The sequence below is a fragment of the Xyrauchen texanus genome, chromosome 43 (genome assembly GCF_025860055.1).
Source record: "Xyrauchen texanus isolate HMW12.3.18 chromosome 43, RBS_HiC_50CHRs, whole genome shotgun sequence".
Taxonomy (NCBI): domain Eukaryota; kingdom Metazoa; phylum Chordata; class Actinopteri; order Cypriniformes; family Catostomidae; genus Xyrauchen; species Xyrauchen texanus.
In genome coordinates this window covers 10,166,034-10,184,954 of record NC_068318.1, presented here as the reverse complement: position 1 = coordinate 10,184,954, position 18,921 = coordinate 10,166,034, and the positions used below count along the sequence as shown (strand labels likewise).

At 39.3% G+C, this 18,921-nt stretch overlaps 1 protein-coding gene across 2 annotated transcripts; it reads left to right on the top strand.

Annotated features, from left to right (window-relative positions):
- Positions 1–18: 18 nt before the first annotated feature.
- Positions 19–18,079, top strand: LOC127635718 (probable RNA-binding protein 18). Of its 2 annotated transcripts, none has more exons than XM_052115948.1 (6): positions 19–189; positions 819–932; positions 12,378–12,504; positions 13,089–13,169; positions 16,772–16,860; positions 17,203–18,079. In XM_052115948.1, exons 2-6 carry the CDS (start codon positions 826–828, stop codon positions 17,363–17,365), a joined length of 567 nt encoding a protein of 188 aa, XP_051971908.1. In that variant the 5' UTR covers positions 19–189; positions 819–825; the 3' UTR covers positions 17,366–18,079. The 2 variants fall into 2 exon arrangements, with proteins under 2 accessions (XP_051971908.1, XP_051971907.1); XM_052115947.1 differs by having other exon boundaries at positions 789–932.
- Positions 18,080–18,921: the final 842 nt, after the last annotated feature.

Sequence of the window (18,921 nt, the reverse complement as noted above, 5' to 3'; positions counted from 1 at the left end):
GTCACTGGACTGCGCCGTTGTTGATGTTTTGAATGCTAAGCTAACTGGAACCAGCCGATGTTTTGTCTGACTCGTTCGTGTGGCAGATATACGAGGTGACGGTTCAGTTTTGAGGCATTGACACCCATTTGTATACATCGTGTCTTTTAGTTGTGTTTACAGAGCAAAAGGGAGAAACAGGAAAAAAGGGTGAGTGCTCTGCTTACGTAATAATTGTGTTAGCATCGCTCGCTAATTGTTAGCACATAAATGAGTCGTTGATTTCTAAATTATATAATGATTTTCATCTCAGTTTTCTTAATTGTGACATTGTTAAGCATAATAGTGGTTTTAAACGCACTAATACAGTGCTGTGCTTGTTTCTGCATGAAAAATATTTTGTAAAATGCACATTGACATTTTTTGCATTCAAATTAACACACTGTTATGATTGATTTGAGGTCCAAAATTTATTTGATGTCCACTTTTACAAGACATAAATTTTCATAATCAAGAATGCTTGAGTAAAAACATGAGTATGCATGACTGTTATTTTTAAATTCAATGATTATTAAGCCTATGTATTTATGTGATCACTCATACAATGCAGTTTGTTCAATGCTGTTGTCTAGATAGATAGATACTTTATGAATCCCATGTGGGATTTCAGTTATGATGCCTTAGTAGGGAGGCAATATTGTGTATTGTTCATTGAAAGACCAATGTTTGACATTCAAATACATTTATACATTCCATTGTATCATGCTCACATGACAGTTATTTGTTTGTCTATTTCTTTCATTCTGAAGTCACAGAAACGGCTCATTCATTGTTCTCAGGACCCCAATGCAGTCAGCTGCAGAGACTGTGGAGAATGCCTCAATCCTGTCAGGTGGCTTGGCACAGGAGGGTCATCGGCTCTGGATCGGCAACATTGACCCCAAGATCACAGAGTGAGTCTTTGCCTTTGTAGAAACCCTGGGCCGGGCTCTCACTGCACTGCCTCCCAGGCAGACCTGCGGACCTGTCCGGGTGATTGATTAGCTGTATGTGTCTTTGTGCTGGAGAATGAGCAAGGCGTGTTAAAGAGAGCCATCCGGCCGTGGAGACCTGTTTTGCTGAGGGGCTGCCATAATTTCTAATTCACCTGGCGTGTTTACTCTGTGAACCTGTAGCGGCTGCTCAAGGTGGAGAGGGGGTGGGTGGGTGACACAGAAGGGAAGCCGGAGAGAAACAGCACACATTGCGAGAGCACCCCTGGAAAATGTACAGCTTGCCTGGGCTGGCGTCTAGACAGGCGTTTCCTTCCCACTCGTTCCTCTGTTTTTCTTTAAATAACATGCTTGAATGAAAACAGCCGTGATGCCCACAGGCTGGTGATTGGGAAGATTAATTAGTTCACATACTGGGAGTGTTTGTAGTAGCGACCTTCAGGGTCCTGCAGATCTCAAACAAACACACATATGCACACAACACACACTGGTGTAATCTTGCTATGTGAGATCAGCATTCACCCAAATGCAATTTTTCCTAGGCTTTTCAGTAAGTGGATCATTGAGAACAGTAATTGAGATTTGGGGTAAAACTGGACTTTAGGTTTTGCACTGTAGCTCTTGTGGACAGATTCAAAGAGAGATTTATGAAGGCTTGGAAATTGGTCAGTTGGTGTTCAGTACCAAGACTGGAGCACAACAACACAAATGTTAAAGGGATAGTTCACCCAAAAATAAAAGTTCTCTCATCATTTACTCACCCTTATGCCATCCAAGATGTGTATGACTTTCTTTCTTCTGTAGAACACAAATTAAGATTTTAGAAGAATATTTCAACTCTAGGTCCACACAATGCAAATGAATGGGTGCCAAAATTGTGACTGAACACATACACAAACACAGAATAAAAGTAATCTATATGACTACAGTTTTTTTTAATCCATATCTTCAGAAGATATATGATAGGTGTGGGTGAGAAACAAATCAATATTTAAGTAATTTTCTTGCTTGAAATTGTACTCCCTCCCAGTAAGGTGCGATATGCGTGAATATATACATTTAATCACCAAAAACACATGAAGAAGAAGGTGAACGTTAAAGTGGAGATTGACTGAGCAAGGAGGAGAATTTATAGTAAAAAAAGACAAATATTTATCTGTTTCTCACTAGGGCTAGGCGATATATACAAATATTATATCAATAATTGCCTTAAAAAATATTGCGATATCCGATTACATCGTCAACCCACCTGCCAAGGGTCCGTGAATCTTTTTGCTTTATTGATTTTGCTTTAAACAAAAAAAACACTTAAACAAAAAACATTTCTAAATTCATATTACACTTTATACTAAACGAAAAAAGCATTAAAATAACAAAGTGATCTAAAAATCTTATTTAACCACCTCCCCAAATCCAAACATTTACTGTCGCCAAGAGCTTGATTTGCCATCATGCAAGCATCCGTCAATGGGTGCAAAGTTACTAATAGCCTACAGATTTAGAACTAAAGACAATTATAAATGTAAAAACATTCAAAATCAAAATAAATAAGCCTAATAAATTTCCTTGTGTTCCCAAAATAATGCTGCCAAATGTGTGTTCTTCTCGAATTTGTGTTTGTATTGCTAAAAAGCTTCATTGGCCAAAAAAATTTACTTTTATCACAAAAACCAAATTTTTTTTTTGGTCCTGGCACAAAATGACCAGCCAACATTAATTCACTAATCATATTAGCAGAACCTGGGAAAGTGTGAACGAGTACTAGTCAGGTGAAATCACTCTATCATTCTGACTGGATTATAAGAGCAGACTGTTTGCTATAAAAGGAGAGAAGGAGTGCTTCCAATCATTGTGTTCTTGTTAGCAATGGTTACCTGGAATATAGATAGTCCGGAGAAGAAAAGGTGAACGCTACCATGAGTCCTGTGTCGTGCAAACAGTGGAGCATCCTGAGACCATCCATGTATGAGGGAGTGGGCTCTCTCACAATTTTGCCCAAAAACACTGCCATGAATAAAGAATGGTATCAAAATGTCCTGCAAGAGCAACTTCTCCCAACGATCCAGGAGCAATTTGGTGATGATCCGTGCATTTTCCAGCATGATGGAGCACCATGTCTCAAGGCAAGAGTGATTATGAAGTGGCTCGGAGATCATTACATTTAAATTTTGGATCTGTGGCCAGGCAACTCCCTGGAGCTTACTCCCATAGAGAACCTGTGGTCAATCCTCAAAAGCAGAGTGGACAAACAGAAGCCCACAAATTGTGACCAAATCCGAGCACTAATAAGTCAAGAATGAATCGCCATCAGTCAGGATTTGGCCCAGAAGCTGATATCCAGCATGCCAGAGCGAATTGCAGAGGTTATGAAGAACAAGGGTCAACACTGTGAATATTGACTCTTTGCATAAATGTAGTGTTTTTGCCAATAAAAGCCTTTAAAACTTATGAAACGCTTATCATTGTTTTCCAGTATACCATTGAATCTACAAATACTGAAGCAGCAAACTTTGCAAAACACAATTTATGTCACTGCCAATACTTTTGGCCACGGCTGTATTTGCCTACTTCCCAGATCCATGGTTTTGCCATTTCCCGATATTGTCGATCATGTCTGTTTGGAATCGGCATCAGGATCTTTGTAAGACATTGTTGATATCTGATTACATCATCCTATTTCCCAGCCCTAATTCTCGAAATTTTGGCACCCATTCACTTACATTGTATGGAACAAAAGAGCTAATATATTCTTCTAAAAATCTTCATTTGAGTTGAGTAGATGAATGAAAGTCGTACACATCTGAGATGGCATTTGGGTGAGTAAATTATGAGAGATTAACTAATATTTTATGGGCCGTAAGCTTTGAGTGATCATGTTAGTTTCACTTTAAATCCTTTTTGATCTTTTTGCCAGTTTTGTTCATATTGATAGTAGAGAGGAGACAGGAAATTATATGGAGAAGAGAATGGAACAGGATCGGAAATGTTGCAAGCCTAAGTCAAACTTGTCACCTACACAAGCACCATGACTGCTAACCGATATGCCAAGTCTCCAACAACATGCAGTTTTTTGTTAAAGCACAATTGTTTAACTAGTGGGGTGAATCTTACCAACAGCTGTCCAGGTCATATATCACCCTTAAACCAAAAGGACAAAAATAAGAACTTATATTTTGGCATTACGAAAGCTTATTTTTAGCCCCTTAAATGATTTTTTGCATTTTGAAATTGTCATGACAATAAGTGCTTATCCACTGCCGGGACGTGAGCATGGTGAGAATCGGCTCCAGTAGCATTTCCACTTGAATATGGTTCGGTAAGGTAAGATTAGGAGCTCTTCCTGGCTCAATTTCTCACCATGGTTCTCAGCAATGATAATTGTCCACTACGATGGTGGAAAAGTGCCAAATGAAGAACATTTCTCCCTCAAATTCTCATTATTGTAATGTGAAAAAATCTCATTCCTATTTCTGATAATAAAGTTTTAAGCAGCCAGTAGTTTTGTGATTTGTATTTTTGCTTTTTGGTAAGTCTTCATTCGTCTCCCGCAAGTTATTTTACAGGCATATTTATAGGCAAATACAGCTAGTAGACTGCATGCTCAGATTCTGTTTTTGCAGTAATTTATGGAAAAGCTGCTTTTTTTGTCAGCCATTCCATCGTGACTCTCTCATATATTTCATCTGATCTATCTTAAGGGACCTCAATATATCACAGGTTTGGAAGAACTTGCAAAGTTCACATTTCATAAGCTTGCATTCACCAACAGATTTTTGTCTGACAGAAAATCATCCTTCTCTCTTCCTCTAAACAGTCTCTTCATGGTGCTAATTAATCTAGCTTATTGACTGTAAGTTTCATCATCATCAACATCACATTCATCACAAGCTGCTAGTCTGAACTAAAGAAAAAACTGTTTCTGGACACATTTGCACAGTTGCTCAATTGTTTTCCACAGAAAAGTGGTGAAAATATATGGTACTGACTTGTGGTAGTCAGTGCGTGGGCAGCATGACACTTTCCACCTGTCACAGAACCTGTGAGTCTTCCCTGCTTCGAACACATAAAAGGATAGTTTACCAACAAATGAAAATTCTTCCCAGATGTATATGACTTTATTTCTTCAGCAGAACACAAATTAAGATTTTTAGAAGAATATTTCAGCTCTGTAGGTCCTTACAATGCAAGTCAAATGTGATCAGACCTTTGTTGCTCCAAAAATCACATAATGGAAACCAAAGTAATCCATAAGACTCCAGTGGTTAAATCTGTATCATCAGAAGCTATATAAAAGGTGTGGGTGAGAAACAGAACAATATTTAAGTCATATTTTACTCTAAATCTACACTTTAACTTTCACTTTCAGATGTGAAAGTGAAACTAAACAGGCACAAGATGTGACTTTCAGATGTAAAAGTGAAATGGTGACTTAAAAGACTTACATTTTGATCTGTTCCTCACCCACTCCTACTAAATATCGTCTGAAGATATGGATTTAATCACTGAAGTCATATGGACAACTTCTATGTTTCCTTTATGTAATGTTTGCAGCTGCAAAGGTCTGACCACCATTCACTTGCATTGTATTGACCTACAGAGCTGAAATATTTTTCTAAAAATCTTAATTTGTGTTCTGCGGAAGAAAGTCAGTCACATCTGGGGTGGATTTAGGGCGAGTTAATGATGAGAGAATTTAAATTGTGTTAACTATCCCTTTAAATGTTAGCTTGCCTTCTGTTATCTAGAAAATACTGTGTTGTGACTCATGTCAAAGGTGTTTAATAAAGTCTCCAGCATTGTCTGCCAAACCTTGTGAGCTGCCTACATAGGGCAGCATTTTAATGCACCATACCTGGCCTCTTGTCACAAAGGCTGTTCCAAAATGTAGGCAGCATCATTTTGCTGCTTCCAAAGATTACAAACTATTCTGGGGCCGGATTTCTCAGCATGGTTAACTAAATGTGCTCAACCATGCTGGTGGGATGGCTTTAGTATGTGACTACTCACAATTTTCAATTTACCAATGCCAAGGTAAGAAATTTAGATTATAAATGTATCTGTAAACCAGGGAAGAAAGCAGTCCTAAAACCTGGAATATGTGATCATCCTCTGCAGCGTACAACTTGGCAGTCTCTCCAATGTTTACCTGTCATGCATTTGCCAATTGACTTATTTGTTACTTGCATTCTTGACTTTGCAGCACCACACAAAGAAGCCGTAACCGTGCCAAATCGCCCGGAACACCAGGGTTTCTCAAAGAGAAAGTTCGGCCCGATGGTGGAAACCAGCTAAAATGTTGTTTACTAACACGTTTCACAGACTCCGACACCTTTTTGCTTTTATATTACATTTGTACTCTATACTTTGATTTATATACCCTTGAAAACTAGTCAACACTGCTGTAATGGGTTTTCAAATACATCTACTGTGGAAGTGACAGTAAATTTGTATATCTCTTTCTCTCTTCTGACTGCCGTAATCAATTACTCTTGTTTTTTCGCTTGTTTTTTCCAATGTTTGTGTGGCATTCTGAGTTGCTGCCAATGTAGAGAGTTCCAAATCATTCACTTGTGAGAATCCATAACCATTAGGATGATGCCTTGGAAGGCTGCTATCCATGTAGGCAGCAAGGTAGCTCACTTTGTTGTGGAACAGAGCCACTAAATTCTCAAGCACTTTGGCCTCTGTCAGATCCACCTAAACTAATCCTTCAGTTTGAGTGACATAGTTGTTGCAGCTTGACTGAGCTATGATGACAACAGTGAGAATGATGTTTCTTTCGTCTTATGAGAATATCTTTCAACAATTACAGAGAGAAAAGTGCTCCACCTCACACATGTGCTTTGACATCTCTCTGACACAAACATACAAACTCTTTCTTTCAGGGCCTGTTTCCCACACTTAAAGTCCGTGGCCTACCCGGTTCGTTCACACAAAGCAGGGGCTGCTGTCGTAATAAGAGGCTGACATATTGACCTGTCCGGGCTCCGCTGGGGCCCATTTAGGGCCGGTGATGGATCTGCCATATGCTGCAGGTTGTTTGTGCTTTTTTGGCTGTTGGAGCTCTGTTTTGCATTGTCCGTTATGCCGTAGGCACAGGGGACAGGAGGCTATATCCGATGGGACAGCCGATGAAGACTGGCCTCACATAGCACGATTCAGTCATCTGAAATGGACACGTGTCTGTTGAAATCATTCCTTGACCTTGATATCCGTACTCTTTTCTTAATTCTGCATTCATCCTGTTCTGCTAAATGTTTCTCAAGGTCTGTCAGTGCACTTTTTAAGCCAGCAATATTGAAACTGGAGAGGCTGCAGGTGGGTGGGCAGCTGACATGCTTGGCTGACGACTACTTTCACAAGCCACTCCAGGCCAAAGAGTTTGTTCAATCCCTGGACGGACCCTTTCTTCCTCCCCACAGCATATTTTATGGCACTCTGGGGATGTGCATTGTGGTTTGAAAACCTCTACATGTTGTCCCTTTGAATCGGGCCATTATCGATTCCTCAATCTGCGGCAAGCCAGGAAGATCCAGTGGCCTAAGTTTGAGAGGGTGGAGTCTGGGAAAGTGCGAAATCTACTTGAAGAAAAGCTCTTGGGAGAGAAGGGGAAAACATTAATACCCAAGCCAGGATCTGTCCAAGCTCCTACCTTTCCAGTATTTAAAAATAACCTCAAACATCCAATACAAAAATGAAATCTCAGGCATCTCCTCAGCTCCTTGTACAAGGCTACTCCCAGAACACTCTTGCTGACATGCTGAAAGAACAACAATAAAGCATGAAGTTCCAAAAACGTGTTGTTGTTTATCTAGTATGTTTCGGTATGACTTAGTTTGGAGTCTTTTAGTTTTCCCATCCTTTTCCTGCTGAAAGAAATGTATGCCTGGATGCCTTCCTAAGCTGTGTTACTGTATTTTTGGCATTTTGTTTATAGAATGCCCATGCATATGCCCCATTCATCACCTCCACACATCAGAATAAATCACTGGTGATTATGCCGACACATACCAAAGGCAAATATACTCATATTTATTTGGCATTGCTTTCATAAAATGTGGTTTGCCGCATAACCGATTAATGCAACTATGCGCGCAAATAGACACTCTGCAGTCATGTTCGTGCCAAGTCATATCGCATTAAATGTTAATGACTTGGATGACGTACGTGTTAACATGCAGGAGCGGGGATTCTTGGCAAAGGGAGAGAAAACACTCTCTTTTACGTACAGACTGCTTGCTAGACTGCCCTCAAATGCAGAGGACATGGCTGTTTGAAGAATCCTGTTTGTACTTCTATCTCTGTGTTTGGATTGCACAGGTTTAATGTAATCCAAAGGTTCTTCTGTTCTTTGGAAGAGAAATTCATTATTCCTGTTTTATGAGTGCTCTCTTCCTGTACCCTTAAGCCAAAAGTATACTTTGAACATGTATTGTGAAAAGCGCTATGCAAATAAAGTTATGACTTTCATATTTGTGTAAAGTTTCATGCCAACATGAAATCAAAATTGGCCCTATTTACTTTCATAATACACATGAATGGTCTGATTGTGAATCATCCATTGGTAAATGTTACTCCAAAGAAGAAAAAAATATATATTTTATCGAAGACCTGGTATTTCACCTCTGAAACGACTTTCCTTTTGACTGACATCACCAAGTACTTCTTAGTTTTCAACCCCTGTCCACCAGCCATCTGTCAAATAGAGACCACGGCCATCTAGCTGCACTCATGCTTTATAGTATGGAATGTCCACTTTTCACCACCCAATGATTTTCTGACGATCACAATTTAGCGATCCAAAGTAGTGGCGTCTTACATATTTCTTTTTTTTTTTTTTGCATATCCTGCTTCACTTGGAATACACTTTCAAAAGGAGGTGCAACACCCATTCTTTAAGCAAAAATAGAGCTACAACTTTATTTGTTTAAAAAAATACATGACGTTTTGGCCACCCTCAGGGCCTTCGTCAGACATCAAGAAGACCTTGAACAAACCCCTTGCAACATTGTCCTGTACACACATATATATATATGTATATATAAGATTTTAGGTGTCAAAACTATCTGCTGTTGTTTTTTGCATTTATAATGGATTGGGGCCGGGCCATCGTGATTTCCTATGTCTCTTATTGGCTGTTACATGACAGCAGGTTGTTGAAGCTGCACACAGTTGTAATTGTTTGTCTTAAATTAAACTCTTGAGGGAATTCAGGCTTCCGCTATTTTATATCCTCATTGTACCACTGCTGTATCCTTTGTATTGTGTGAATAAAAGATTTACAGCAGCTAAAAAGGTGTAAAGAGACCTGTCATTCTGATCAAGCTCAGCTTGCAAAGAATTATGATATCATTCCCTTGTGGCTTTAATAATGGTTGTTTCTAATTTTTTATTCTTGCTCTGTCCAATTATTAATGCTATTTGTTTGCTAAGGCAAGCATCACTATTACTGTTGCTCATACTTGGGGCTTTGTTCAAATCCTTAACACAACTTTAAGTACCTCTAAATACCCAGTTTAACAACCTAACAAAAACTTTGTCCTATGGAATAGAGCCTGATCTCATGGAACAAAAAACCTTGACTGCAGTGGCATTTTTGCTAAATGATATCACATGGCTCTTTCCAAGGTGAAATGTGAGTTAAATTTTCTATTAAACATATGAGATCTTTAAGGTTAATGCTCAATCAAGTTTTAAATAAAAAAGCCTATGGGGGTTGGCATGGTCGAGCACCGGCTTGTGAATAGAGAGCGAGATCGGGAGATGAGAACAGTGAGGGTCATCACCTGACATTGATTGCCTCTAAAAGCGGTTTGTCACTGCAGTAACAGTTGAGACGTACTTAAGAGTGAGCCAGACGCCAGTGTGGGAGAGAGCTACACACACACACCCAGATACTGTGTTGGTTTTGATTCTGCTGAAAAGCAAGTTTTGTGTTTCTCCCACTTCCTCCTTTGTTAAAGAGCTACGAATTTTGTGACAATGGTGCCTTAACCTGGGATTTAAGGATGAAGAACACCACCATGTATGCCTCACCATTGGAGGAATTATTCAAGAACCTTGTCAGCAGCCACCAGTCACAGCATCCGACCCTCCTTGAGCTGCGCGTATCACGCTTTTCCAGGCTCAAGTGGAGGACCAGCATGTGCTCTGGAGCTTGCTACCTCAGAAGGAGCTGCCGCCGTGACACCGGGCCCCGCGACCACCCCATCCCATGTTCCTCTGGTCTGGATGACATCATTATAAACAGTAGTGATTGGCAGTGGCACATGCAGAACCTGAAGGCTGTTCAGAGGTTGCTGTGATAGGTGGGTCTCACGACAAACCCCAAGAGGTGCGCAATTGGATGGATGGAGGTACGGTATCTGCGGTTCTACTTGGCTTCTTCTACAGCAGCAGGTGCATCCCCAAATTGCATCCCCAAATTGATAAGACCGCAGCAGTTGCAGCCTGCCCGAGACCCAAGACCAAAAAGGAGGTGAGACAGTTCCTTGGACTGGCTACTATAGAAGGTTTGTGCCTAATTATTCGGACATCACCAACCTGCTGAATGATATCACTAGAAAGAAAGCCCCTGACCCGGTCCAGTGGATGGAGCCATGCAAACAGGCTTTTATGCAGGTGGAAGCTGTGCTTTGTGTCGGGCCATTGTTACACTCTCCTGATTTTGCTCTCCCTTTTGTTTTAAACACCGATGCATCAGACAGGGGAGCCGTTTTGTCCCTGGTGGTCGAGGGGGAGGATTGTCCGGTGCTGTACATCAGCCAGAAGCTTTTGGTGAGGGACGCAAGGTGTAGCACCGGGTGATGGGGGTGTCTGGTCAGTGGAGCGATGGCTTGAGAATGCATAGTGAGATCGGGAGATGAGAATGGTGAGGGTCATCACCTGTCACTGATTGTCTCTAACAGCTGTTTGTCATTGCAGTGAGAGTGGAGACAGATTTGTTCCAATTTGGAATGCCCATTTCCCACTACTTAGTAGGTCCTCATGGTGGCGTGGTTACTCAGTGCCAGTTCTTCTATCCATTTAGGCTGTCTCAATTGCTTCGGTCTCTGGTTGCTCCGTGTATCAATCTGGGTGTGGAGGACAAGTCTCTGTTGCCTCCGCTTCTGAGACAGTCATTCCACGCATCTTATAACGTGGCTCGCTGTGCAATCCACGCACAACTTACCACGCACCCCATTGAGAGCGAGAACCCTTAATCGCGACCACGACGAGGTTACCCCATGTGACTCAAACCTCCCAACTGGGCCAATTTGGTTGCTTAGGAGACCTGGCTGGAGTCACTCAGCACGTGCTGGATTTGAACTCACAAAAGGGTGGTAGTCAGCGTCAATACTCGCTGAGCTACCCAGGCCCCACAGTGGATACGGATTTAAGAGCAAGCCAGATTTCAGTGTGGGAGGGAGATCTACACACACACACACACACCCAGAGACTGTGTTGGTTTTGAGTCCACTGAAAAGCAAGTTTTAAGTTGTTAAATTCAAATATACCTTTTGAGTTTCAACGTCTCCCGCGTCCTCCTTTTGTTAAAGAGCTGTGAACTTTGTGACCGCCTACCTCCATACTCTAAACCTTAAACCTAACCAATAGTGTCAGAAAAGCAAATGTGAGAATAAAAATGCAATTGCTGAAGCAACCACATTATTTTGTGTGGCTTCTGACATTTTAGACTTGTGTGACGATTTACGTGCTCTTCAGGACTCATATCCTGGCCCACTGTGCAGTTTGATAGTTGATTATGTAATGCAAATGTTAAAATGTATCACCTTCATGCACTTTAATAAGTGTTTTGAAGTCATAAGATAGCATTGTGTGTGGGACAAGGCAAAAATTAAGTGTTTATGAACTGATCATCTGCTGTTTTTCTTGTGATTTACCTGAAAGAGAATAAAAGTTGTTGAAGTGCCTTTAATGTTCATTGCAGCAGGAAACTGCCACTATACAACATACAGCGAGCCAAGTACAAAACATTTAGCAAAAATGTATAGTAACGTGTTTCTAGAAGACTAGGAAAGTTATTGAAGGGAGGTTTGCTATTATTTAAATAAGTGATCAGATTTACAAAAAACACATTGGTAAAAATCCCATAGATTTACATGGAAGAATGGTAAATGGTCTGCACTTATATAGTGCCTTTTAACCTTAGCTGTATCATACAGACTTTTGGTGGGCTCTTTTGACTTGGGCCAGTAAGCAACCCTACTTACACCTTGTTAACCAGCCAAAACAGCCTAGAATAATGGCGACAAGTTTTGCAAAGGCAAAAATCTAGTTAGTGTAATTCCAGTATTCATAATCATGTTGCCACAAATGCTTACCCCAACTTTGGGAGTATGTTGCACAAAATGAAATAGATTTCAGAACTTCAAAATAAGGATATCTCACTCTGTGTTCCTGCAGGTACCATTTAGTGAAGCTCCTGGAGAAGTTTGGCAAAGTGAAGCAGTTTGACTTCCTGTTCCACAAGTCGGGTCCTCTGGAGGGCCAGCCAAGAGGATACTGCTTTGTGAACTTCTACACCAAAGAGGTTCTGTGCCTTCTCTTTACCTATATACACTGAGAATTAACTAACAAAACGACATTTTGATGGATCTTTTGATCGTATGGAGGCCCAAATAAAGCACCTAGACATCTAATGGAGGAAGGCTGTTGCTCTTTTGAGTGTAATGTGAGGCAGTCCCAAGAGTGTTGTTGTAGGGGAAATGTGTGTTTACAGATCTTATTCACACTCTTCATGATAGCTTGGAAAACTAGTGATCCATCATCAGCCATTATTGTTCCCTATCATTATGCCGTGCTCCCAGTAAGAGTCACAAGGAGCGAGCAAACAGACAAACAGGAAGACTCTGAATCCAGAGGCTGTAGAGATGTTTTCTTAAAAATGCCAAATGGTTTAAAAGATAATTTGAATTTGAAATAATAATTATCTGTCATATAATTAAGTTGTGGGTGCCACTTGGTGTCAAATTCTCTGGTCAAAGCATAGTGACAAATGTTTAGAAACATTTAAACATAACCTGTATTATTGTGATAATCATTAAATCTAATTTTGATGTTGGCAATCTCTGTTATGACAATCAAAATTAATGTTGTTTTTCTCCCCCATTACAGGAGGCTGAGCGGGCCATTCAGTGTCTGAATGGAAAGTTGGCGCTTTCTAAGAAGTTAGTGGTACGCTGGGCTCATGCTCAGGTAAAGGTGGGTATCGCAAAATGAATTGAGTTTGCAAAGGGTTATGTATTTTTAAACACACACACAAACCAAAGTATTAACTTTGGTGCCTGAACAATACTTTAAATCTTGCAGCTTATTGAGTAGAGATGTGCTTTTTCTCTTCTAAGTATTCGAATTTAGGATTTTTACCTGGAGGACATTAAAGTCCCATAAATTCACATTGAAGGAGGTACCTAAGCCATATCGTTGGGCTAGCATTTGAGGTAGACCGATGCATAATTTTTACGATTAATCCATGCCTATAGTTGCTTTTTGGAACTATCGGTTATGGGCAAAAATCTATGTAGATAGTTTTTACTTTTCATCCGTATATATATGGTGGCTCAGCGGTTAAGGCTCTGGGTTACTAACCGAAAGGTTGGAGGTTCAAGCACCATCAAGATACCACTGTTGGGCCCTTGAGCTGCTCAGGGGAGCTGTTTCATGCGCTCTGCGCTCTGACCCCAGCTTAGTTGGGATATGCGAAAACAACTGCATTTCATTGGCTCTGTAACTGTACTCTGCACAATGACAATAAAGTTTAATCTTTATGTATACACATATATATGTATGTATGTATGTGTATATATATTAAGATTAAGATTCAACTTTATTGTCATTGTGTTTTTATATATATATATATAATATAAAAACACAGCATTATCCCATTTATGGCAACTACTTGTCAATCTGAACTATTATGGCTTTAACTTCAAGTCTACATCAAATACAAATGAAGCCGTAAATAATGCAAAAGACTCATGCCTAGGCCTAGAATTGATAATTATAAATATAACAACTGCTACATTTTAGAAATTTGCTAAAATGGCATTTTTGCCTCAAACCTTGGTTAATTTCTGACCCTGGTAAGCCGTAGTAATAGCTAAATATGTAGAATATGTAGAGCTACATATAGAGACTCCTCAGGCAACCCTGGTGTTTAACAATAGGCAGCTGCCGCTGTGAGTCAGGAAATCCTGTATGGTTGAGAATCACGCCCCTCCTGTGCACCCCTTCTGGCCCTCCCAGTCTGAGGGGAAAGGGACACCAGGCTGGGGTCAAGGTCAACAGAGCAGAGTTGTTGACAACAAGTAGTAGGTTTGGATCCAGGTGCTCTTGACCACCCTCCGCCCAATATTGTGAGGCTGATGAAAGTGTGTATGTGTCGTCAGTTTGACCATCTCCCTGACAAAGGCCCATAGATACATTTGTCTGAGTATCAGAGTATTCTTCAGCGATGTGTTTATATCTGCCGTGCCCTCGGAAGCCCCCTTGTTCAGTAAGCTGTCTGAAAAATGTGGTGTATATAAAAAATTATTTGCCCTTTATACATGTGTTGTATGGGTGGAGTGTCGCAATCTAAAGGAAAATAAACACAAGGAAAATGATTTACTTAATGTAACCTAATGAAATGTATATGATGAGGAATAGGTTGTAAGAATATAGCCTCGTGGCTTTCTGTACTCAAAAAGAAATTACAAATATGGTTTCACAAGTGAACTTAAAGACAAAGTTAAATCAAATAGACCCTGTTTACTTTTGTAATAAATTTCCCTGGTTTTATTGTGGATGATTAATCAGTGCACATAATTTTGTAAGAAATAAAGGTTTGTTTACATAACCTTCATAAACATGTAATAGGGTGTTTCTTCAACTTTGAGCACATTTACTGTGAACTTCTAGAAAATAAACTCCCGTTAAAACAGTTTTTTAAATGTGTGTACTAAAACTGTCCTGTGTATGTGTGCATGCATCGCTGTAGAGTTATGTAATCCCCCCACACACACACACCCCATAGTGTAAATATTAGAAGAATATTTCAGCTCTGTTGGTCCATTCAATGCAAATGAATGGTGGCCAGAACTTTGAAGCTCCAAAAAGCACATAAAGGTAGCATAAAATACTCCATAAGACTCCATTGGTTAAATCCATGTCTTCAGAAGCTAAATGAAAGGTGTGGCTGTGGAACTCTTAGGAAAGAAGAGAGAGCTTAGGATGGCTGTTTGAAAGTGGATATTTATAGTAAAAAGAACTTAAATAGTTATCTGTTTCTCACCCACACCTATCATGTGGAGTTGTATGGATTACTTTTATGCTGCCTTTGTGTGCTTTTTGGACCTTCAAAGTTGTGTTCACCATTCACTTGCATTGAGTGGACCTACAGTGCTGAAATATTCTTCTAAAAACCTTTGTTTGTGTTCAGCAGGAGAAAGTCATCCCTTTATCATGTTTTAAATAAAATGTCTGACTCCTTTTGTCTTGCAAAGACTAATTATAGCTTACAGTGTATGTATTCAAAATACACACAATTAAATAACATTTTCAGACATTTTGCATAATTTTACAAAATTATAGCTTGATTGGAAATGATAGCCCCCCCCCCCACCCCCAAAAAAAATTCTGTTCACAAGTGATATTTACCTTGATTTTTCTTTCTTTTTTTTCTGGTCTCATATTTCAACTCAAGTATGCTCTTCACTGACAGTTTTGTTGACCTGGTTAACAAGCAAAAATTTGTTAGGTACAAAATGTTTTGTGGTAGAGCCTTAATTTTTGAAAAACTGATAGAAAACATTTTCACACAATTAATATTGAAAGTGGTTGTTTATTCTCTCTTTGCTTATATTATCATAGTTTTAAACATGTAATAATTTGTATTTTTATAATGGATTTTAATATTTTCATATTGAAAGTCTGGGTCACGGTTAAAATGGTAAAATTTGAACATAAAAAGCATTTTTTTTTTTAAGTACTAAAAATAAATTATGAGGGCCTGGTAAGAATTTTACAAGTCAGTTTTAATGTGACCTTCATATAACAAAAGAAAAAAGTGGAAATCTGTTCGTTTAATAAAATACAACCCCTGGGACATGAAATTTGCCTGAAGTTGAAAAAACACCCGGCAACTTTTCAAGTAAGGCTGCATGATTAGGGAATAAATAGATTAACCAATAATAGAATAGCCTAGCAATCACCATCCAATCAAATCCCAAAGGATAAAATCATGTCCTGCCCTATATTATTTTTGTTTCACCCATAAATGACATTTTCCCAGTTAAGTGTGTTGTGGAGGCTGTTTCATGTTGTCTTTAACATTGAAAATGTATTCTTTAATACAACTTGTCATTTCATAACTGTTTTGTCATTTTCACTTTAGTCTTTCGTTATTATAGTTTATTAAATCATTCTTTGTTTTTATTCCCCACAGATTCCCATAACATGACTTGGCTGTTACAATGCTCAAGGTTGTAAGGATTTTTGATTGGAATTAATGCATGCCAATTTTTTGCAGTCCAGCTTTTCCCACAATGCCGTACTGAGAGAATAAGTAGCTTTTGTGGCCTTTCTTTGGTCCCTGACTGGAACAATTGATTATAAGATAGGTGGCGATAGAGATTAAGTTTAATCTCTTCTACCTGACCTTTAACCTCAAATGTCCAGCTTTATGGTGAAAAGTTGGTTCTCATTTTTCATAAACAAATCATGTAAATCAGCACTGCACAGTTCCTCATAAGTGTGTGCCTCACACGTGTCTTCCCTGTCTATTGTTCCACTCGGTGTGTGTGTTTGCTCTATTTCAGAGGTTCGAAACCTTCAGAGGAGACAAGAATCTGCCTGCCAGTTTAGAGCCTTCATCCAGTGAAGCAGGAGAGCAGCCAACTTCACTGAGGTTTGGGATATTTCCGCTCTAAGCTAGACTTCTCACCCTCTTGTTTTCCTTCCATCTCTCCCTATTTCACTTCTTGCTCTTTCAAGTTCTCGCCTTTGTGTTTCTCTCTCTCATACAATGTTTTCATTCTCCTGTTAATACATTTTCTCAGCCTCTCCTTTTGCAGCTAGGACGAAAGTGTCTTGTGCTCGAACCAGTCATGACCAATAGCTTCTCCGAAGTGTGACTTTTGTAGAAAAATGCTTGTGTTCCCCCATCAGAACAGCCACTGAAGTGCTCTGCATGGAATGGAGAACATGGTTAATGCTCTTTTCTTTCTTGTATTCCCTCTGCTTTCTATAGTGTTAATGCAAAGATTCATGCCATTGAAACCAAGCTGCAGATGATGGACGACAACCCAGATGACTTTTCTGGACCCTTAGTGTATATCTACAACAAGCCTTCCGATAAGAAGGACAAGAGATCCCAGCCCTACCGCAAGCAGTTCCGCAAATTCAGGTGGTGACCTCTCCTAAAACTGGCCAAGTGTCCCTGCACTGAACAGACTGTGGACTGAGATGTACGGAGATAAGCTTTTCTTATCTCTTGGCCAATGTTTCTTGACTGTAATGCATTACGAGAAGGAGTGTTACACCTTTGATTTGGACTGTTGTGCCTTTTCCAGGCCAATATAGGAGTAATTTTACCATGAAAGACATTATCTGAAGTAAGCGGGATATAAGAATATTCAAGTGAAATGAGTTTATCCTCTTTTTTTTTTTTTTTATACCGATGTTAATTATTTCAGTTCTTCAGGTGATGATAACTTTTGCACCTTTCTGAATTTTCAAACACATTTACGTACACATGTCCCTTATATTCTTCCAGAATGCTTGCTTGTGTTGGGTTTTTTTTTTTTATTCAATTGTAAACTACTACTGTGCTGCTTGCAGAAGTGTTGTTGTGTTGTGTGTTAGGAATCTCACGATCTCAAATCTACACACTATTACCTATATTTGTTAGACTGTTTGAGTCATTTATTTATATAGGAAAGCACAAAATTCTGCTCATTAGAGCTGCATTGTTGCTGTACAATTCTTTCACTATAAATATCTTTGCATTTTTATGTCAAAATTTAAAAGGGCTCACATGTCATGGACAGTTTGGATCAAGTGTAAAAATATTGGTATTTTGATAGATTTTGCTCTTGCCATATTAAAAAATAAATAAATAATAATGTTCCTTCTAATAGGTGTTCAAACTGGATTATTGCACTTTTTAATTTGACATGTTTGTGAATTTAAATCATAGTAATGGAAGTTAGTCTGCTGGGCATCTGTTGCATTGCATTGAAGTCTGTCTGTAAATGATCAATAATATTGGCTCCACCTTTAACATCTTTTTCCTTTTTGATACCACCATTATCTTAATGCGTTTATTATTACACAGTGTTCAAATTAGAATAATGTGAAGCAAGACGTTAGACTTTTGTCTTAGGCTTGGCTTAAATATTTCAGTATATGTTGAACTCTGTTAAAGTTATCTGTTATTTTCCTGGTCAATGGATGTGCAAACAATGCTGGCACGCGTGCCATAGGTTGCTGACCCCTGTGTTAAAGTAGTCGAGTTTGTTGAGCCTGCTTGAGTTTTAAAGTCGAAGTACAGCGCCCCTGTGGATCTGTCGCCCTTCACATCACGCTTCACTTTTTACATGTCGTAATTTGAGTCAGTTTTGCTCATTTTCAAATCGTTTATAGGAACGAATCAGTCCGATGCATATTTCTGCAGTGTAGATGTAAAAATAATTCAAAATAAAACAATTACGATACTGCAATAGAACTGAAGAATATTCTGTAGGTGAATATGATGTAACAATGTGAAATGCTCGCAGGTTACAACAGAACGTCACTGTTATTGCGCTTTCATTCGAATGCTTTGACAAAACGTGATAAATTCAAAATTTAAATCCAAACGGAAGAGGAATAATAGTGTGGTTCTATAACGGCTTTTTCGTTTTCCTTTATGATCCCCTTCTTTTACTGCACTTAAAATACCTTCATGTTCAATAGACTACATACATGA

What these genes read in the sequence shown, in the direction of transcription:
- LOC127635718 (XM_052115948.1), top strand. Translation starts at nt 826, where the DNA reads ATGCAGTCAGCTGCAGAGACTGTGGAGAATGCCTCAATCCTGTCAGGT. An exon ending in ATTGACCCCAAGATCACAGA is followed by an intron (nt 933 to 12,377) that starts GTGAGTCTTTGC and finishes GTGTTCCTGCAG; the next exon opens with GTACCATTTAGTGAAGCTCC. An exon ending in TGAACTTCTACACCAAAGAG is followed by an intron (nt 12,505 to 13,088) that starts GTTCTGTGCCTT and finishes CCCCCATTACAG; the next exon opens with GAGGCTGAGCGGGCCATTCA.